The sequence below is a fragment of the Oncorhynchus masou genome, chromosome 9 (genome assembly GCF_036934945.1).
Source record: "Oncorhynchus masou masou isolate Uvic2021 chromosome 9, UVic_Omas_1.1, whole genome shotgun sequence".
NCBI classification, from domain to species: Eukaryota; Metazoa; Chordata; class Actinopteri; order Salmoniformes; family Salmonidae; genus Oncorhynchus; species Oncorhynchus masou.
Window position 1 is genome coordinate 73,041,663 of NC_088220.1, and position 20,451 is coordinate 73,062,113.

General features: G+C 45.3%; 1 protein-coding gene across 1 annotated transcript in view; it reads left to right on the top strand.

The window, feature by feature from the left end:
• Positions 1–20,451, top strand: part of LOC135546614 (paired box protein Pax-3-like) — a 43,229-nt gene that overhangs the window by 19,273 nt on the left and 3,505 nt on the right. The window contains exons 5-7 of the mRNA XM_064975180.1: positions 10,191–10,390; positions 17,554–17,719; positions 17,925–18,136. Coding sequence (XP_064831252.1) covers positions 10,191–10,390; positions 17,554–17,719; positions 17,925–18,136 — 578 coding nt within the window. The remainder of the gene's footprint in view (positions 1–10,190; positions 10,391–17,553; positions 17,720–17,924; positions 18,137–20,451) is intronic.

Below are 20,451 nucleotides of genomic sequence, written 5' to 3' on the forward strand. Positions count from 1 at the left end.
GAGTGTGAGTGTATAAGTGAGTGAGTGAGTGAGTGAGTGAGGGAGTGAGTGAGTGTATGAGTGTGTAAGGGTGTGAGTGTATTAGTGAGTGAGTGTATGAATGAGTGAGTGTATGGTGTATGAGTGAGGGAGTGTATGAGTGAGGGAGTGTATGAGTGAGTAAGTGAGTGAGTGTATGAGTGAGTAAGGGTGTGAGTGTATGAATGAGTGAGTGTGTGTATATGAGTGAGTGAGTGTGTGTGTAGGAGTGAGTGTATGAGTGTGTGAGTGCATGATTGTATAAGTGTATGTGTGAGTGTATGAGTGAGTGTGAGTGTATGAGTGAGTGAGTGAGTGAGTGAGTGAGTGAGGGAGTGAGTGAGTGCATGAGTGCGTAAGGGTGTGAGTGAGTGTATGAGTGAGTGAGTGTATGAGTGAGTGAGTGAGTGAGTGAGTGTATGACTGAGTGAGTGTATGGTGTATGAGTGAGGGAGTGTATGAGTGAGGGAGTGTATGAGTGAGTAAGTGAGTGAGTGTATGAGTGAGTAAGGGTGTGAGTGTATGAGTGAGTGAGTGAGTGAGGGAGGGAGGGAGGGATGGAGGGGTGAGTGAGGGAGTGAGGGAGGGAGTGTATGAGTGAGTAAGTGAGTGAGTGAATGAGTGAGTAAGGATGTGAGTGTATGACTAAGTGAGTGTATGAGTGAGTGAGGGTATGAGTGAGGGAGTGTATGAGTGAGGCAGTGTATGAGTGAGTGAGTGAGTGAGTGTATGAGTGAGTGAGTGTATGAGTGAGGGAGTGTATGAGTGAGTAAGTGAGTGAGTATATGAGTGAGTAAGTGAGTGAGTGTATGCGTGAGTAAGTGCGTGAGTGAGTGTGTGTATGAAGGAGTCTATGAGTGTATGAGTGTATGAGTGTGTGAGTGCATGATTGTATAAGTGTATGAGTGAGTAAGTGTGAGTGAGTGAGTGTATGAGTGAGTGAGTGTATAAGTGTATGAGTGAGTGAGTGTATGAGTGTATGAGTGAGTAAGTGAGTGAGTGAGTGTATGAGTGAGTGAGTGTATGAGTGAGGGAGTGTATGAGTGAGTAAGTGAGTGAGTATATGAGTGAGTAAGTGAGTGAGTGTATGCGTGAGTAAGTGTGTGAGTGAGTGTGTGTATGAAGGAGTCTATGAGTGTATGAGTGTGAGTGAGTGTGTGAGTGCATGATTGTATAAGTGTATGAGTGAGTGTATGAGTGAGTGTGAGTGTATGAGTGTATTAGTGAGTAAGTGTGAGTGAGTGTATAAGTGTATGAGTGAGTGAGTGTATGAGTGTGAGTGAGTGAGTGAGTGTATGAGTGAGGGAGTGTATGAATGAGGGAGTGTATGATTGAGTTATTGAGTGAGTGTATGAGTGAGTAAGTGAGTGAGTGTACACGTGAGTGAGTGTGTGTGTATGAGTGAGTGAGTGTGTGTGTGTGTGTATGAGTGAGTCTATGAGTGTATGAGTTTGTGAGTGCATGATTGCATAAGTGCATGAGTGAGTGTATGAGGGAGTGTGAGTGTATGAGTGTATGAGTGTGAGTGTATGAGTGTGTGAGTGCATGATTGTATAAGTGTATGAGTGAGTGTATGAGTGTATGAGTGAGTGAGTGTATGAGTGAGGGAGTGTATGAATGTGTGAATGAGTGAGTATATGAGTGAGTAAGTGAGTGAGTGTATGAGTGAGTAAGTTCGTGAGTGTATGAGTGAGTGAGTGTGTGTATGAGTGAGTGTATGAGTTTATGAGTGTGTGCGTGTGTGAGTGCATGATTTTATAAGTGTATGAGTGAGTGTATGAGTGAGTGTGAGTGTATGAGTGAGTGTATGAGTGAGTGTGAGTGTATGAGTATATGAGTGTATGAGTGAGTAAGTGTGTGGTCCAATCCCACACATACTGTATACCATTCCCCTCACAGTTGAGGTGAATTCAAAATACATGGAAAATTTAGTATGAGAGTTTAGCTCGAGTATGAATAATACATTTTAAGACACAGTTTAAGTATACATGGATATGTGTGGTTGGTGGATCATTTGATTGCGAAGGCTATTCAGCAGTGCCATATAAAACACATTGATCCTGTTATACAATTCTTTATTTTATTTTATTTTTACCTGGAACGATTTTTAACTCATGAGTAATGACCAAAGTAGTGTCAGGGAAAAATGGTAAACTCATTGCTGTGTGCTTTACATATGTTGGTATGCATTTGGTTGTATGTTCAATGTGCAAAATACAGAATATCTATGTCAAAATTAAAATGCACTGAAAACTTTGAGTGAGTGAGTGTATGTATTTATTTTAATTTTTTTATTTTACTAGGCAAGTCAGTTAAGAACAAATTCTTATTTTCAATGACGGCCTAGGAACAGTGGGTTAACTGCCTGTTCAGGGGCAGAACGACAGATTTGTACCTTGTCAGCTCGGGGATTCGAACTTGCAACCTTTCGGTTACTAGTCCAACGCTCTAACCACTAGGCCGTATGAGTGAGTAATGAGTGAGTAAGTGAGTATGAGTGAGTAAGTGCGTGAGTGTATGAGTGAGTGAGTGAGTGTGTGTATGATTATATAAGTGTATGAGTGAGTGTATGAGTGTATGAGTGAGTAAGTGTGAATGTATGAGTGTATGAGTGTATGAGTGTGTGAGTGCATGATTGTATAAGTGTATGCGTGAGTGTGAGTGTATGAGTGTATGAGTGTATGAGTGAGTAAGTGTGAGTGTATGAGTGTATGAGTGTATGAGTGAGTAAGTGTGAGTGAGTGTATGAGTGAGGGAGTGTATGAGTGAGTGAGTGTGTGTGTAGGAGTGAGTTTATGAGTGAGTAAGTTTGAGTGAGTGTATGAGTGTATGAGTATATGAGTGTATGAGTGTGAGTGTGAAGTGAGTGTATGTGTGTATGAGTGTATTAGTGAGTAAGTGTGAGTGAGTGTATGAGTGTATGAATGAGTGAGTGTGAGTGTATGAGTGTATGCGTGAGTAAGTGTGAGTGAGTGTATGAGTGTATGAGTGAGTGTGTATCTTCACACCACCAGAGTTGCCGTAGGGCTGACAAGGCTCATTAACCTATAAGCAGAAGGATGGCTTATGTAATGTACTGTCAGTACCAATTCTCAGTCTACAGAAACCTAGGCGCTTGTGTGTGTGTTGCTCTGAAGCAGAGTACTGAGAGCAGTGGGAGTTAACAGGTGGCAGGGGACGTATCACCAGGTACACCTTTGTCACTTCAACCCCCTACTGTGTGTGCTACGCCACTTGGTGACCTAGCTCTCTCTGTGTCTCTCTGTGTCTCTCTGTGTCTCTCTGTGTCTCTCTCTGTGTCTCTCTCTCTCTCTCTCTAAAACACACTGACACACACAACAACAACAACACTAATGCCTTTGTAAGACCCGCACTCTCACAAACACACTGACACACGCAACAACAACAACATCAACAACACAAATGCACAGTCATAGAAGCCTGATTGTGATAGCCTACATTTGAATAGGAGAACAACAAAGGCCTCCTCCTTCCTCTACCCCTCAGGTGCTCCCATGGTCCCCTCCATGCTGCTGAGGAAGGTTTTGGGGAGCCCCCCCAGCTGTGCCCCCCCTTGTCCCTTTCTGGCCCTCTTTGTGCCCCCCGCTCCCCCGTGGGGCAGGTGACAGGCCCCTCTGTGTGGGTTGAGGCAGCCATGACGGATTCCACAGATGGAGCGTGCAAATCGCCAGCAAAGACCTCAGCCTTAGAGCAACAAAGAGAGAGAAAGAGAGAGAGATGGTAACAGAAAGAGAGAGACAGAGTAGGCAGAGAGAGAGGTGGAGACGAGGAGAGAGGGACAAAGTAGGCAGAGAGAGATGGTAACAGAAAGAGAGGGTCAAAGTAGGCAGAGAGAGAGATGGTAACAGAAAGAGAGGGTCAAAGTAGGCAGAGAGAGAGATGGTAACAGAAAGAGAGGGTCAAAGTAGGCAGAGAGAGAGATGGTAACAGAAAGAGAGAGACAGAGTAGGCAGAGAGAGAGATGGTAACAGAAAGAGAGGGACAAAGTAGGCAGAGAGAGAGATGGTAACAGAAAGAGAGGGACAAAGTAGGCAGAGAGAGAGATGGTAACAGAAAGAGAGAGACAGAGTAGGCAGAGAGAGAGGTGGGGAGAGAAAGAGATGGGGGAGAGAAAGAGAGAGAGAGTAGGCAGAGAGAGAAATGGGGTAGAGAAAGAGAAATAGAGTAGGCAGAGAGAGATGGGAGAGAGAGAGAGATGGGGGAGAGAAAGAGATGGGGGAGAGAGAGAGATGGGGGAGAGAAAGAGATGGGGGAGAGAAAGAGAGAGACAGAGTAGGTAGAGAGAGAGATGGGGAGAGAAAGAGATGGGGGAGAGAAAGAGAGACAGAGTAGGCAGAGAGAGAGATGGGGGAGAGAAAGAGATGGGGGGGGGATGGGAGAGAAAGAGAGAGACAGAGTAGGGGGAGAGAGAAATGGGGTAGAGAAAGAGAAATAGAGTGGGGGGAGAGAGAGATGGGGAGAGAGAGAGATGGGGGAGAGAGAGATGGGGGAGAGAAAGAGATGGGGGAGAGAAAGAGATGGGGGAGAGAAAGAGATGGGGAGAGAAAGAGATGGGGGAGAGAGAGAGATGAGGGAGAGAAAGATATGGGGAGAGAGAGAGCTGGGGAGAGAAAGAGATGGGGGAGAGAAAGAGATGGGAGAGAGAAAGAGAGAGCTGGGGAGAGAAAGAGATGGGGGAGAGAAAGAGATGGGGGGAGAAAGAGATGGGGGAGAGAGAGAGATGGGGCAGAGTATAAATAGTCTTGTCACATGAGAGTATATCAAGACGGGACTGCAAACCTCCAAGAGATGCCATACTGACACTTAGTTTGAAAGACGTTCCCTAGGATCCCCAAAGCAGACTGGTCATAACCGATAGGTAATTCCAAAGTAATTAAGGATTTTTTATAACAACTCGGCATTCCCAGATTCTAAATCCCCGTGAAATTCTTTGGAACGCTGTTGCATGCTGGTAACTGTGGGGAAACTAACCATTCCCTATGAGCCTCCAGGAACTGAAGCTACAAAGGCTCCTCTCTGTTTTTCACCAGCAATTCTGTTTCAAATAATGCCCCCCCCTCCAACTCCTCCACACCCCAAATTCCTACCCCACCAGCCACTACCACCACCTAAAAACAATCCACCCACCCCTTGGTTCCTCCTCTCAATAATATGTCTGTGCATTTGTTGTTTGTTTAGGTATGTGGCTTGAGGATGTTATGAAGGTCAGGAATTAAAAGATTTGTTATACTAGAAGCTCACAGAGTGAAAAAATCATTAGGCTGTTGGAGGTAGTAAATTTGTAGTTTCTCACTTGATTCATTGTAATAATGGTCTTAACCGTAACAGGTAGCCATTTTACATTTTGGTTCTGTTTAGTGTGGATGGGAGCAGATGAATGGCCTGTATCTGTGAATGTAAACAGAAATAGAAAGTGGTAGCATTCTGATAAAGTGCAAAATAGAATCATCTCCCCAAATACCCAATGGCAACATCTCTCCCAACCCCTACCCTTTCTCTCTCTCTCCCCCTCTCACATTGTTTAATATTTCTTTACCAATTTGCTCTTAATGCATCCTACTGCCATTGGTGTTGAGAATGGAAAGCACTGAGGGGGGAGTGGATCAGTTTCACATGAGGAGCCCCAAGCTATTTGGGTTTTCTTGTATTTTATTGTTGCTTCTGAGGGGGAACTAATACAGTGTTGCACAAAAACGTCCCCTCCGCTCCAGGGAATTCATTAAGTGTAACACAAAGTCAGCGCGCCAGCCTCAATGAACTACTGTTCTGAAGTAGCTAAAGGCCTACTAGAACTGCCTGGTAGGAAACCAGCTCATACGCTTCAGAACAGAGTACACAGTAGTATTACAAATGATCTTACTTTAACTTGAATAGTAGACATACAAAAGCTGCCAAGTCTCATATCACACCATCTCAATCAAGCTGAGAAGAGAGAGAGTGTGTGTGTGTGTGTGTGTGTGTGTGTGTGTGTGTGTGTGTGTGTGTGTGTGTGTGTGTGTGTGTGTGTGTGTGTGTGTGTGTACAAAGCAGAGCTGAGACGATGAACTGAAAATGATCAACAGCGACCATACCAATCAATTATCGCAGGCATTTTGCTGATGTTGTTCATTGTGATAAGTTGCCTATACTAGAGAAATGTGAAGTTTGAAATGAAATAAGTTTGCTAATATGGGGGCTTGTTAATAGGATAATTGATGGTGGGACAACGATCAAACTAGTAGTAGTAGTTTAAGGCCCAGTGCAGTCAAAAATGTGATTTTACTGTGGTTTATATATACAGTGTTAAGGGTGTGTACTGGAGGCGAAGTCAGGTGCAGGAGAGCAGAGTGTAGTGAACAGGCACACTTTTTATTCCGGTCCAATGAAAGCACAAAAGTACATAAATGTGCCCAAACACGGAACAATAGACACAAGTATGAGGTGGTAAAAATACCCACATAACATAAATACAATTTCACACAGAGACAAGGAGGGAAACAGAGGGATAAATACATACAGTGTGATTAGCGAATGCAAACCAGGTGTGTATGGAACAAGACAAAACAAATGGAAATATGAAAAATGGAGCGGCGATGGCTAGAAAGCCGGTGACGTCGATCGCTGAACGCCGCCCAAACAAAGAGAGGAGCCGACTTTGGCGGAAGTCGTGACATACAGTGCATTAGGAAAGTATTCAGACCCCTTGGACTCCTTTTCCACATGTTGTTACGTGACAGCCTTATTCTAAAATTGATTAAATAGCTTTTTTCCCCTCATCAATCTACACACAATACCCCATAATGACAAAGCAAAAACAGGTTTTTAGAATTATTGCAAATTCATTACAAACAAAATCCGGATATATTCAGACCCTTTACTCAGTATTTTGTTGAAGTACCTTTGGCTGCAATAACAGCCTTGAGTCTTCTTAGGGATCACGCTACAAGCTTGGCACACCTGTATTTGGGAAGTTTCTCTCATTCTTTTCTGCAGATCATCTCAAGCTCTGTCAGGTAGGATGGGTAGCATTACTGCACAGCTATTTTCAGAGATGTTTGATCGGGTTCAAGTTCGGGCTCTGACTGGGCTGCTCAAGGACATTCAGAGACTTGTCACGAAGCCACTCCTGCATTGTCTTGGCTGTGTGCTTAGGGTCGTTGTCTTGTTAGAAGGTGAACCTTTGCCCCAGTCTGAGGTTCTGAGCACTCTAGAGCAGGTTTTCATCAAGGATCTCTCTGTACTTTGTTCTGTTAATTTTTCCCTCGACCCTGACTAGTCTCCCAGTCCCTGCCACTGAAAAACATTCACACAGCAGGATGCTGCCACCACCATGCTTCACGGTATGGATGGTGCCAGGTTTCCTCCAGGCGTGATGCTTGGCATTCAGGCCAAAGAGTTCAAGCTTGGTTTCATCAGACCATAGAACCTTGTTTCTCATGGTCTGAGCATCTTTGGGTGCCTTTTATTGAGGAGTGGCTTCCATCTGGCCACTCTACCATAAAGGTCTGATTGGTGGAGGCTGCAGCTATGATTGTCCTTCTGGAAGGTTTTCCAATCTCCACGGAGGAACTCTAGAGCTCTGTCAAAGTGACCATAAGGTTCTTGGTCACCTCACTGACCAAGGCCCTTCTCCCCCGATTGCTCAGTTTGGTTGGGCGGCCAGCTCTAGGAAGAGTTTTGGTGGTTTAAGAATGATGGAGTCCACTGTGTTCTTGGGGACCTTAAATGCTGCAGACAGGTTTTGGTACCCTTCCCCAGATCTGTGCCTTGACACAATCCTGTCTCTGCGCTCTACATACAGTTCCTTCAACCTCATGGCTTGGTTGTTGCTCTGACATGCATTGTCAACTGTGGGACTTTATATAGACAGGTGTGTGCCTTTCCAAATCATGTCTAATCATTTGAATTGACCACAGGTGGACTCCAATCACGTTGTTGAAACATCTCATGGATGATCAATGGAGACAGGATGCACTTGAGCTCAATTTCGAGTCTCAAAAATTGAGACTGAATCTCAAAAATTGAATCCTTATGTAAATGTAATTTTTTATAAATTGAACTCAGGTGCATCCTGTTTCCATTGATCATCTTTGAGATGTTTCTACAACTTGATTGGAGTCCACCTGCGGTAAATTCAATTGATTGTCATTATGGGGTATTGTGTGTAGATTGCTGAGGATTTTTTTAATCAATCCATTTTAGAATAAGGCTGTGTCACAGGCCAGCTCATAGCCTGTGGCAAAAATGAGGGGACGTGAACAACAGGTATAGGCCAATTAAAAAAACGTTATTAATTGTAAACAAACTATTAACATTAAACTAAGAAAAATGAATGAGGTGTGGAAGTATCATAATGTAAGGTGTATGTAAAGTGCATGGATGCATGAATCTGTGTGTGTGAATGACTGAGTGAAAACTATGCAAAACGACAACAGAACAAACAAAACAGGTTCATACCTGGAGGAGCGGAGGGAGAGAGAGAGAGAGAGAGAGAAGTGATTAGTGACACAGTTTAAATACTTAGAGCCTAGGTGACTCCAATCACTAACGACCCTCCTCTGCCTGCAGGAGGAACCGCCCCTGCACTGCAGAGGAGGAGCTGTGACAGCTGTAACATAACAGCATTTGGAAAATGTCAAGGGGTCTCAATACTTTCCGAAGGCACTGTATATATTTCCTCACTATGAGGTTGGAATATTACTTTTACTGTTGGAGCTGTTAGAAAAGATTGCATGAAATTTCAGCCTGTTTTGGTGGGGTGAAGTTTCAGCCCGCCTGGTGACATCACCAATAAAAACGAGAGTTGAAACCTGTCTACCAATAACAGCTAGTTTTCAGTTTTCCCCTCCCAACTTAGACCACTCCCAGACAGGCTTAAGAAGCAATTTTTGTATATTTTTGACCATTTTAAATTCAAACAATTGCTGTAAGGTACTTAATTGTTACTCAGAAATTATTTGAAATTGTGGTATGAAAACGGCTTTGAAGGATAATAAAAAAAACTGTGGTGCACATTAATGTTATAAACGTATCTTTCTATTTATCAATATTGCCTCAATTTGGCCAATTCAGGCAAGGATTTTTGTCCATATCGCCCAGCTCTAGTACAAATGTACATGCCTTTGCATGCTTATGCACAGTGACAGACGCAAGGACACTGAGGGGCATAGTAAAGCTGGGCGTTGGACACTGGCCTGAGGAGAGTCTCTGATGTCTGGGTCTCCCTGCCCTTGGGTCTGTCTGTTTGTCTGGCTTGGCCCTTCCCTAGGTTACCACTGTGTTACCACTGCGTTACCACTGGGCCGTAGCTTTAGAGAGCCTCGTCAATTCACTGCCTCTTCTGCTGAATTAGTTTTTAAATCGCCGGCATTTCTCTCTGAGCAAACAAGACCAGCATGCACCTGCAAGTGGTGTGGAGGGGGGTGTATGGTGGGCTGCTGCTCAGTCCCTCTCTCCATCCCCAACTGTTACTGGGGCTCCAGGAAGACTGCAACTGTAGACAATGCAGGTTCCCCCCGACACTCTCTCTCTAGCCGTCACTGACCCCCCTTTCCCCCCTTAAAAAACGAATGGTCCCTGGATCAAAATTAGGCCTTTGTGTGGCGCTTAGTCCTCTCAATCCCACTGCCGCCACTCCTCGGGAACCTTGTCCTGTGGGATTATTTATAAAAGCACACAGAATTCCCCTATGAATGGAAGTCTGTTGGTGCACAAGACAAGAGGGAACATTGGGAGAGATGGGGAGCGTTGGGAGGGGTGGTAGTGGCCCCTCTGAAGAGGTTTATGTAAACAGATAGCATGTGGCAAAAAGGAAAGCAAACAAGTTCACACTTCAAGTGGATGGATGGATTCATCCTTCTGTTCTTCACTCTCACTCTGAATCACTACACTTCTATTTATAGACGGCTCTCCCTATTGGTCTCCCTGCATTCTATTTGATCACTGTAGTCAGGAGAATAAGAAACTGAAAATGTGTTTTCAAGACTGATTTTTTAAAATTTGTACTTTTCTATAAACCAGTCCAGTCAGTTATGAACACATTATTAATTACAACGATGGACTTGACTAATGGAATCTAGTTCTAAAAACCATCAGTAACTGTTAACTGTGATAATGATACTGTACTAACACCATGAGAGCCCTAACTGTGCATCTCTTGTCTGTTGGAGCAGCGAGCCACTCAGATGAGGGGTCGGACGTGGAGTCTGAACCAGACCTGCCTCTGAAGAGGAAGCAGCGCCGCAGTAGAACCACCTTCACTGCCGAACAGCTGGATGAGCTGGAGAGAGCCTTTGAACGAACACACTACCCTGACATCTACACCAGGGAAGAGCTGGCTCAGAGGGCCAAACTCACAGAGGCCAGAGTTCAGGTAGACAACACATACATCACACACACACTCTTTATCACACATCACACACATCCACACACTCAGACATGCACTACACACACACACACACACACACACACACACACACACACACACACACACACACACACACACACACACACACGCACACACACACACACACACGCGCACACACACACACATTTCTGGCCTGCCCCTTCATCCTGTGTTCCCAGGGGTCCAATATGCAGGCCCAGCTCTGATCTACGGCCCAGAAAATTCCCCACAACAGATCCCGTATGGAGGCTGTACTGGGCCCAGCATGGGGCTATTACATATGGAATCAGCATGAGTCCCACCAGTCACACAACACCAACTCTCAGCAGTAGCAGCCAACCACATCCCCCCCATACTGTTCAGAGTAGAAGGGGGCCTGTTGAGTTAAATGTTAATTTATTGATATGGATGGGTTCATTTATCCTCTCTGTCCCTGTGAATGGATAAGCCAGGTCACACGTGATACAAGTCACTATTTGACGTCCATCCATGTCTGAAGATGCTGGGAGATGATGTGGACCCGGCCACTAGGGACAACAGTGAGCGCTGTTACGTTCAAGTAGGTTTGGGGTTTTCTAGGGTGTTGTGGACGGGGAGGCGGATGGACGTAAGCATCTGCCTCTTATTCCAAAAGTTGCAAGTTTGAATACAGAGATAGAAAGTTGCTTTGAGATTTTTGTTTTAAGCCTTTCCCACACCTTAACCCTGACCAAAACCATTCAGAGTTAATTCCTAACCTTAAGATTTCAGTAGCGAGGCTTTTACAGGGGGTACCAGTACAGGGTCAATGTGCGGGGCACAGGTTATTCGAGGTAATTGAGGCAATATGTACATGTAGGTAGAGATAAAGTGACTATGCATATAAACAGAGAGTTGTAGCTGCGCAAAAATTGAGGGGACACATAGTCAGGGTAGCCATTTGATTAGCTGTTCAGGAGTCTTATGGCTTGGGGATAGAAGCTATTAAGAAGCATTTTGGACCTAGACTTGGCGCTCCGGTACTCTTTGCCTTGTGTTAGCAGAGAGAACAGTCTATGACTAGGGTGGCTGGAGACTTTGGCAATTTTTAGGGACTTCCTCTGACATTGCCTGGTATAGAGGTCCTGGATGGCAGGGAGCTTGGTTCCAGTAATGTACTGGGCCATACGCACTAGCCTTTGTAGTGCCTAGCAGGTCGGAGGCTGAGGAGTTGCCATACCGGGTGGTGATGCAACCAATCAGGATGCTCTCGATGGTGCAGCTGTGTTTGGACCATAATAGTTCATTGGTGATGTGGACACCAAGGAACTTTCAGGCTTGTAACTTCAAAAACGAATCAGAAATAACATAATATGTTCAATAGGAAATCGATTTTAGCAGTTGCGCAACGTCATCATGGTGCACAAAAACACAGATTTTCAAGACTGTGTTCTCTTAACAAAAACTGTTCTTTCGCACTAAAGTACGTTCATCTCTAGGAGACAGACCACATCTCTTTCCTGAGTGGGATGACGGCTGCGTGGTCCCATGGTGTTTATACTTGCGTACTATTGTTTGTACAGATGAACGTGGTACCTTCAGGCATTTGGAAATTGCTCCCAAGGATGAACCAGACTTGTGGAGATCTAAAAAAAGAATTCTGAGGTCTTGGCTGATTTCTTTTGATTTTCCCATGATGTCAAGCAAAGACGCACTGAGTTTGAAGGTAGGCCTTGAAATACATCCACAGGTACACCTCCAATTGACTCAAATTATGTCAATTAGCCTATCAGAAGCTTCTAAAGCCATGACATAATTTTCTGGAATTTTCCAAGCTGTTTAAAGGCACAGTCAACTTAGTGTATGTAAACTTCTGACCCACTGGAATTGTGATACATTGAATTATAAGTGACATAATCTGTCTGTAAACAATTGTTGGATTGGTGCGAAAAGTGCAAATCAATCCCAGAACAGCAGCAAAGGACCCTGTGAAGATGCTGGAGGAAACAGGTATAAAGGTATCCATATCCACAGTAAAATGGGTCCTATATCGACATAACCTGAAAGGCCGCTCAGCAAGGAAGAAGCCACTGCTCCAAAACCGCCATAAAAAAGACAGCCTATGGTTTGCAACTGCACATGGAGACAAAGATCGTACTTTTTGGAGAAATGTCCTCTGGTCTGATGAAACAAAAATAGAACTGTTTGGCCATAATCACCATTGTTATGTTTGGAGGAAAAAGGGGGAGGTTTGCAAGCCAAAGAATACCATCCCAACCGTGAAGCTTGGGGGTGGCGGCATCATGTCGTGGGGGTGCTTTGCTGCAGGAGGGACTGGTGCACTTTACAAAATAGATGGCATCATGAGGAGGGACAACTATGTGGATATATTGAAGCAAGATCTCAAGACATCAGTCAGGAAGTTAATGCTTGGGTCGCAAATGGGTCTTCCAAATGGACAATGACCCCAAGCATACTTCCAAAGTTGTGGTAAAATGGCCTAAGGACAACAAAGTCAAGGTATTGGAGTGGCCATCACAAAGTGTAACGCTCGTCGAAATGGGTAGACCAAGGCGCATCGTGATTTGGGTTCATCATAATTTATTTGAATGAGAACCAGCAACATATACAAATAAGAGAAACAAACAAACAAACGTACAGCCTTATAGGGCTCAAAAGCAACAATACAAAAACAAGATCCCACAAACAACAGGTGGGAAAAGGCTACCTAAATATGATCCCCAATCAGAGACAACGATAAACAGCTACCTCTGATTGGGAACCATACCGGGCCAACATAGAAATACAAAAACTAGACTACACATAGAAATAACAAACTAGAACACCCCCCCCCAGTCACGTCCTGACCTACTCCACCACAGAAAATAAAGGCTTTCTATGGTCAGAACGTGACCCCCCCGCAAAGGTGTGGACTCCGACCGCAAAACCTGAAACCAAAAGGAGGGTTAGAGGGGGTGTCTAGTGTCGGTGGCGGCTCTGGTGCGGGACGAAGAACCCTCTCATCCCGCGGATCCTCCAGCATCGGAGGCGGCTCAGGTGCTGGACGAAGACCCTCTCATCCCACAGATCCTCCAGCATCGGAGGCGGCTCAGATGCGGGACGAAGAACCCGCTCATGCCGTGAATCCAGCCATGGACCCGGGCTGGACACTGTGCCTGGACTGGACACCAACGCAGAAGAAGACTCTGACCTTGGAGCTGGACTGGACGCCGTGCTTAGACTTGGCATCGGCGCAGGAGAAGGCCAAGGAGCTGGAGGTTCCGGACCGTGGACCATCGCAGAAGGTTCCGGGCCGTGGACCGTCTCAGGAGGTTCTGGACTGTGGACCGTCTCAGGAGGTTCCGGACTGAGGACCGTCGTTGGAGGTCCCGGACTTTGAAACATCGCCGGAAGCTCTGGACTGGGAACTGTCGCCGGAAGCTCTGGACTGTGGAGGCGCACTGGAGGCCTGATGCGTGGGACCGGTACAGGTGGCACCGGGCTGATGACACGCACCTCAGGGCTGGACTGTGCCCTGGAGGGATGCGTGGGAGGCAGGTGGCAGGATGTACAGGATGTACTGGACTGTGGAGGCGCACTGGACTGTGGGGAGGTGGCACCGGGCTGATGACACGCACTGGAGGGCTTGTGGAGGCGTGGAGGCCCGTGGGGTACAGGTGGCACCGGGCTGATGACACGCACCTCGAGTGAGTGCGGGGAGGAGGCACAGGACGTACTGGACTGTGGAGGCGCACTGGAGGCCTGATGCGTGGGACCGGTGGCAGGTGACACGCACCGGGCTGATGACAGGACGTACTGGCACCTCAGATGGGGACCGGTACAGGTGGAGGATGACACGCACAGGATGTACTGGACTGTGGAGGTGCACTGGAGGTCTAGAGCGTAGAGCTGGCACAACCCGTTCTGGCTGGATGCTCACTTTAGCCCGGCAAGTGCGGTGCGCTGACACAGGACGCACTGGGCTGTGAAGGCGTACTGGCGACACAGTGCGTAGAACCGGCGCAAGATATCCTGATTCGAGAAGGTGCACTGGAGACCAGGAGCACTGAGCCAGCACAACCCATCCTGGCTGGATGCTCATTTTCACACGGCAAGTGCGGAGAGCTGGCACCGAGCGCACCGGGCTGTGAATGCGCACTGGAGACACAGTTCGTATCACAGCATAACATGGTACCTGAACGGTCACACGCTCCTCAAAGTGAATGCAGGGAGTTGGCTCTGGTCTGAAACCTGGCTCCGCCAATCACCCCATGTGTCTCTCGTGCTTGTGTCGTGGTTACGAACCCCGGAGTTGTAGTTGATGCTCTCCTGCTGCGTCCGTCTGCTCCCATGGAAGGCGATCCTTTCCGGACATGTTTTCTTCCCACATAAAGAATCCTTTACCGTTATCCTTCCATGTCCATGATGTCTGCTCCTCCTGGCCACGCTACTTGGTCTGTTTGTGGTGGGATCTTCTGTTTTAGGGTTCATGATCCCTGCGTGGATTTTTTTTCCAGAGTAAAGTTCGTCATTTTTTACTCAGTTCTGTGTCCTGCGCCTGACTCCGTTCTCACCTCTGCACAACTATCACCTGACACAAAGCCCTGACCTCATACCTATAGAAAATGTATGGTCAGAACTGAAAAAGCGTATGCGAGCAAGGAGGCCTACAAACCTAACTCAGTTACACAAGCTCTGTCAGGAGGAATGGGCCAAAATTCACCCAACTTATTGTGGGAAGCTTGTGGAAGGCTACCTAAAATATTTGGCCCAAGTTAAACAATTAACAACTTAAAGGCAATGCTACCAAATACTAATTGAGTGTATGTAAACTTCTGACCCACTGGGAATGTAATGAAATAAATAAAAGCTGAAATTAATCATTCTCTCTACTATTATTCTGACATTTCACGTTCTTAAAATAAAGTGGTGATCCTAACTGACCTAAGACAGGGAATTTTTACTTGGTTTAAATGTCAATAAATGGTGAAAACTGAGTTTAAATGTATTTGGCTAAGGTGTATGTAATCTTCCGACTTCAACTGTAGATGAACGTTTAATTCTGAAGTGAGACTGTGTGAGTTAGTTGTAATAGATGAGTTTTGAGGCAAGCACAGTCCTCAAATACGAGTATCTTATTCTCATTAACTACAGTATTTGAAGCTTTGGGTGACTTTATGGCTATGGAACAGGACTGAAATAAAACCATCAGAGCTAATTTATAGTTAGAGGAATTTCTAGGGGGAAGGGGACCATGTAAATTGTGTTGTGTTGCTATGTTTAAATGATGTTCCTGTGGTGAGGCATGAGATGTGGAGAGAGAGAGAGAGAGCCTTGTTGGCTGCAGCCAGGAGTCACATGGGCAGGTCTGGAGAGGAGCACATGACCCCGACACACACACACACACACACACACACACACACACACACACACACACACACACACACACACACACACACACACACACACACACACACACACACACACACACACACACACACACACACACACACACACACACACACACACACACACACACACACACACACACACACACACAATACCTGGAAATCAGAAACTAAAAAACTGCAGTCAGACAAAAACATATTGACTCAAAGAGAGAGATATAGACATATGCACAAATGACAGTCATTAACCATTAATACAAGGCCTTCCCGAAAGTATTCAGACCCCTTGACTTTTTTTGTTACATTACAGCCGTATTCTAAAATGTATAAAAAAACATTTATCTCATCAATCTACACACAATTCCCAATAATGACAAAGCAAGAACATTTTTTTTGTGCTAATTTACAACTAAAAACCCAGGGAAATATCACATTTATATATTTATATAAGTATTCAAACCGTTTACTCAGTACTTTGTTGAAGCACCCTTGGCTGCGATTACAGCATTGAGTCTTCTTGGGTATGATGCTACAAGCTTGACACGTCTTTATTTGGGGAGTTTCTCCCATTCATCTCTGCAGATCCTCTCAAGCTCTGTCAGGTTGGATGGGGAGCGTTGCTGCACAGCTATTTTCAGGTCTCTCCAGAGATGTTCGATCCAGTTCAAGTCCGGGCTGGGCCACTCATGAACATTCAGAGACTTGTCCTGAAGCCACTCCTGCCTTGTCTTGGCTGTGTGCTTAGGGTTGTTGTCCTGTTGGAAGGTGAACCTTTGCCCCAGTCTGAGGGCCTGAGCGCCCTGGAGCAGGTTTTCATCAAGAATCTCTGTATTTTTCTCCGTTCATCTTTCCCTCGATCCTGACTAGTCTCCCAGTCCCTGCCACTGAAAAACATCCCCACAGCATGATGCTGTCACCTCCGTGCTTCACAGTATGGATGGTGCCAGGTTTCCTCCAGACGTGACATTTGGTATTCAGGCCAAAGACTTCATCTGACCATAGAATCTTGTTTCTCATGGTCTGAGCATCTTTAGGTGCCTTTTGGAAGGTTCTCCCATCTCCACAGAGAAACTCTTGAGCTCTGTCAGAGTGACCATTGGGTTCTTGGTCACCTCCCTGACCAAGGCCCTTCTCCCCCGATTACTCAGTTTGGCTGGGCGCTCACTTCTAGGAAGAGTCTTGGTGGTTCCAAACTTCTTCCATTTAAGAATGATAGAGGCCATTGTGTTCTTGGGGACCTTCAATGCTGCAGAAGTTTTTTGTACCCTTCCCCAGATCTATACGGACAATTCCTTCGACCTTATGGCTTGGTTTTTTTCTCTGACATGCATTGTCAACTGTGGGACCTTATATAGACAGGTGTGTGCCATTCCAAATCATGTCCAATCAGTTGAATTTACCACAGGTGGACTCCAATCAAGTTGTAGAAACATCTCATGGATGATCAATGGAAACAGGATGTACCTGAGCTCAATTTCGAGTCCCATAGAAAGGGTCTGAATACTAATGTAAATAAGGTATTTCTGTTTTTATTTCATTCATTTGCACACATTTCTAAAAACCTGTTTTAGGTTTGTCATTATGAGGTATTCTGTCTGGATTGCTAAGGATTTTTTTCCTTTTAATTAATTTCAAATAAGGCTGTAACTTAACAAAATGTGGAAAATGTAAAGGGGTCTGAATACTTTCCAAATGCACTGTATATATGGGAATGTATGTTGAAGACAATGTAAGATCTCATGTCATGTTTTCCTCTTTCCCCAGGTGTGGTTCAGTAACAGAAGAGCCCGGTGGAGGAAGCAGGCTGGAGCTAGTCAGCTCATGGCCTTCAATCACCTGATCCCTGGGGGCTTCCCGCCCTCTGCCATGTCCAGTCTCTCACCTTATCAGCTGTCTGACAGCCCGTATCCCCCTACATCCATATCACAAGGTGGGACACTCTGTAAACAAGGCCACAGGCTAAACAACTCCCTGTTTGTTTCACATATACAGCTATTGCTCTCAGAGTTCAGACCCTTGAGCTTGATTAGCAAAGTCATGTACTGTTAAATATTGACTACATTGTAATAATCTGTCAATTGAGAGACAATATATGTAAATGGTAAGTTCTTCTTTTCTATTTGTCCTTCCCTTAGTGGTGTCGGAGCAGGCCAGCACGCTGCACCGGCCCCAGCCCCTGCCCCCGTCCTCAGGCCACCACCAGAGCTCAGGAGGGGGAGGACAGGATGGGGGGTCTGCCTACTGCCTGGCCTCTGGACGCCACAGCTTCTCAGGCTACTCCGACAGCTTCGTCACGTCAGGAGGCCCTCCCATGAACCCTGCCATCAGCAATGGCCTCTCTTCACAGGTGAGTCAAACAGAGCTACGCACACGCACACGCACACGCACACACACACACACACACACACACACACACAGTTCATACTCTTTATCTATGTCAGGAGGTGGGGAGGGTGGAGGTGGGTGTGAGGTGGAGTGAAAGGACTTGAAAAGGACAGAGGATGGACACGGAGGAGGACAAATGATTGAGGAGAAGATGAGACAAATTAAAACTGAAAAGACAATTATGGCCAATTATATAGGCATGAGGCTTGTCGTCCCTTTACCTAAACATTAAGGGCTGTCCTAACAAGCAGAAAATGAGATTTCAGCTGCTCAAAGTCAGACCACCCCCCCCACACACACACACACACACACACACACACACACACACACACACACACACACACACACACACACACACACACACACACACACACACACACACACACACACACACACACACACACACACACACACACCAGTGCTTCAGGGTCACTTTAGAGAGTGTGACAATATGGACATGAAGGATGAATGACTGGAGAGGCTGGTGTGGTTAGACAGTATGCAAAAATAACATTTACACAGATCACATGGTGGGAAAGGAAACCTTTGAAATGTTTGATATTATTGATGAACGTTTAAAATACTTGTCGTCAATTTATGAGACATTTATTTTGTTCAGTTTAATCTACTGAAATGTGTCAATTGATATAAATGACAATGAATAGGCTAAGTCATAAGGAGGGGAGATATCGTCTATCAAAAAAAATGTATTGTAGTCTCGTCATTTCTTACCAGTCATTGTAGAGGCACTAACTTCACCTCAGTCAGGCCTGCTTTTGTTCATGAAAAACTTTTCCAAATACTAAATATTTGTAGACAATATTCAGTATTTTTCTGTTGCAGTAGGGCAAATATACTTTTGCTTCCAGTCTCTTCGTCAGTGCCTCTAAATCTTCCCTGCTTAAGCCCATCAACACTCACATAATATCCTTGCGCTTTGGCACAGTAATAAATCAAGGTTCCAGTGTTCAAATTGATTACTACCGAATATAAATTGAATTATGTGTGTAATTTATGTAGATTACTTCCCATGTTTTGTTACCTATATAATTGGTGCAGGTTATCTACATTTTTTGGTACGTGTGTGGAATGTAGGAATGTATAGTCCTTATTAGTTTAAATGATGGAATGACTTAAATTGGATGGGTCTTTAATTTATAAACTGGTTATGAAGACTGTATATCGAAGATCAACTAGGCCTACTCTATGTAGAAACTAAGATGGATTGATACTTATTATTTGCATGCAAGATGGAGAGAACTTTTGATACATGTTGGCACAATACACAATTCTACAAATCGAACACTCCTCATCTCCTCTCTCTCTCTCCCTGATAAATGGGGTGCCTGACCCCCACATGTTTTCCATTTGTAAGGAACACACCTCGTCCTCTTCAAGGGTGTTTGTCAAGATTCCACGGACAGGGCTTCTGTATGACAACCATAATGTATGTGTGAGAGTGTGTGTTTTAAGGTTCATGGGAAACTACCCCCTCCCTGAATCTCTGTTAAGACTTTCTTTCATTTATCTACACCTCCCTCTCTTACGCAGTCCATACGCAGCTACCTTGGGAAATCAAGGAAACACACACACACACACACACACACACACACACGCACACGCACACGCACACAAACAAACCGTTAAGCCTCCTGGGAGGCTTCTCATGATTGCATTCTTGTCTCCACATTCTTCAGTATGAAAGTCAAGTCCTAATTTATTTGTACATACGTTATATTGTATGAGAGAAGCAGACTTCCCCCATTCCGACATTCTTCCCCGGCTCTCCTCTGCTGTCCGGCTTTTCCTGGACACGCTGATTTGGGGCCGCTGGTCACAGCAACGTTCCAACATGGAACACCCCGGCGAAGCCCAGCATGTCACGCTAAAAAGACAAGGATAGAAGAAAGAGAGAGAGATTGAGAAAGAGAGAGAAAGAGAGCAAGAAAGAGAGAGGTATAGCATTTTTGAAAGCTGTAGTTTCTTGGAGAGATCGACCACGCCATCTGTCCATATACTTTTTCTGTTTAACCAGAGTGTTCCAAAACACAGGTCATTTTTTGGGAAAATGTTACTGGGGTCGAGAAACACAACTCCCCTCTCAAAATCAACATGGGCTCCTCTGTCCCCTGCCTGGGAAATGACTTAAGCGGGACCATCTGTGTGTGTGGATGTAGAATAATATGTCACTTATAGGGCCAGAAGAGCCCAACATGCAGCGAACCTGCGTTTCATTAGGACATGGACAGAGGCTACAGGTCTCTGTTTAGAGGGATT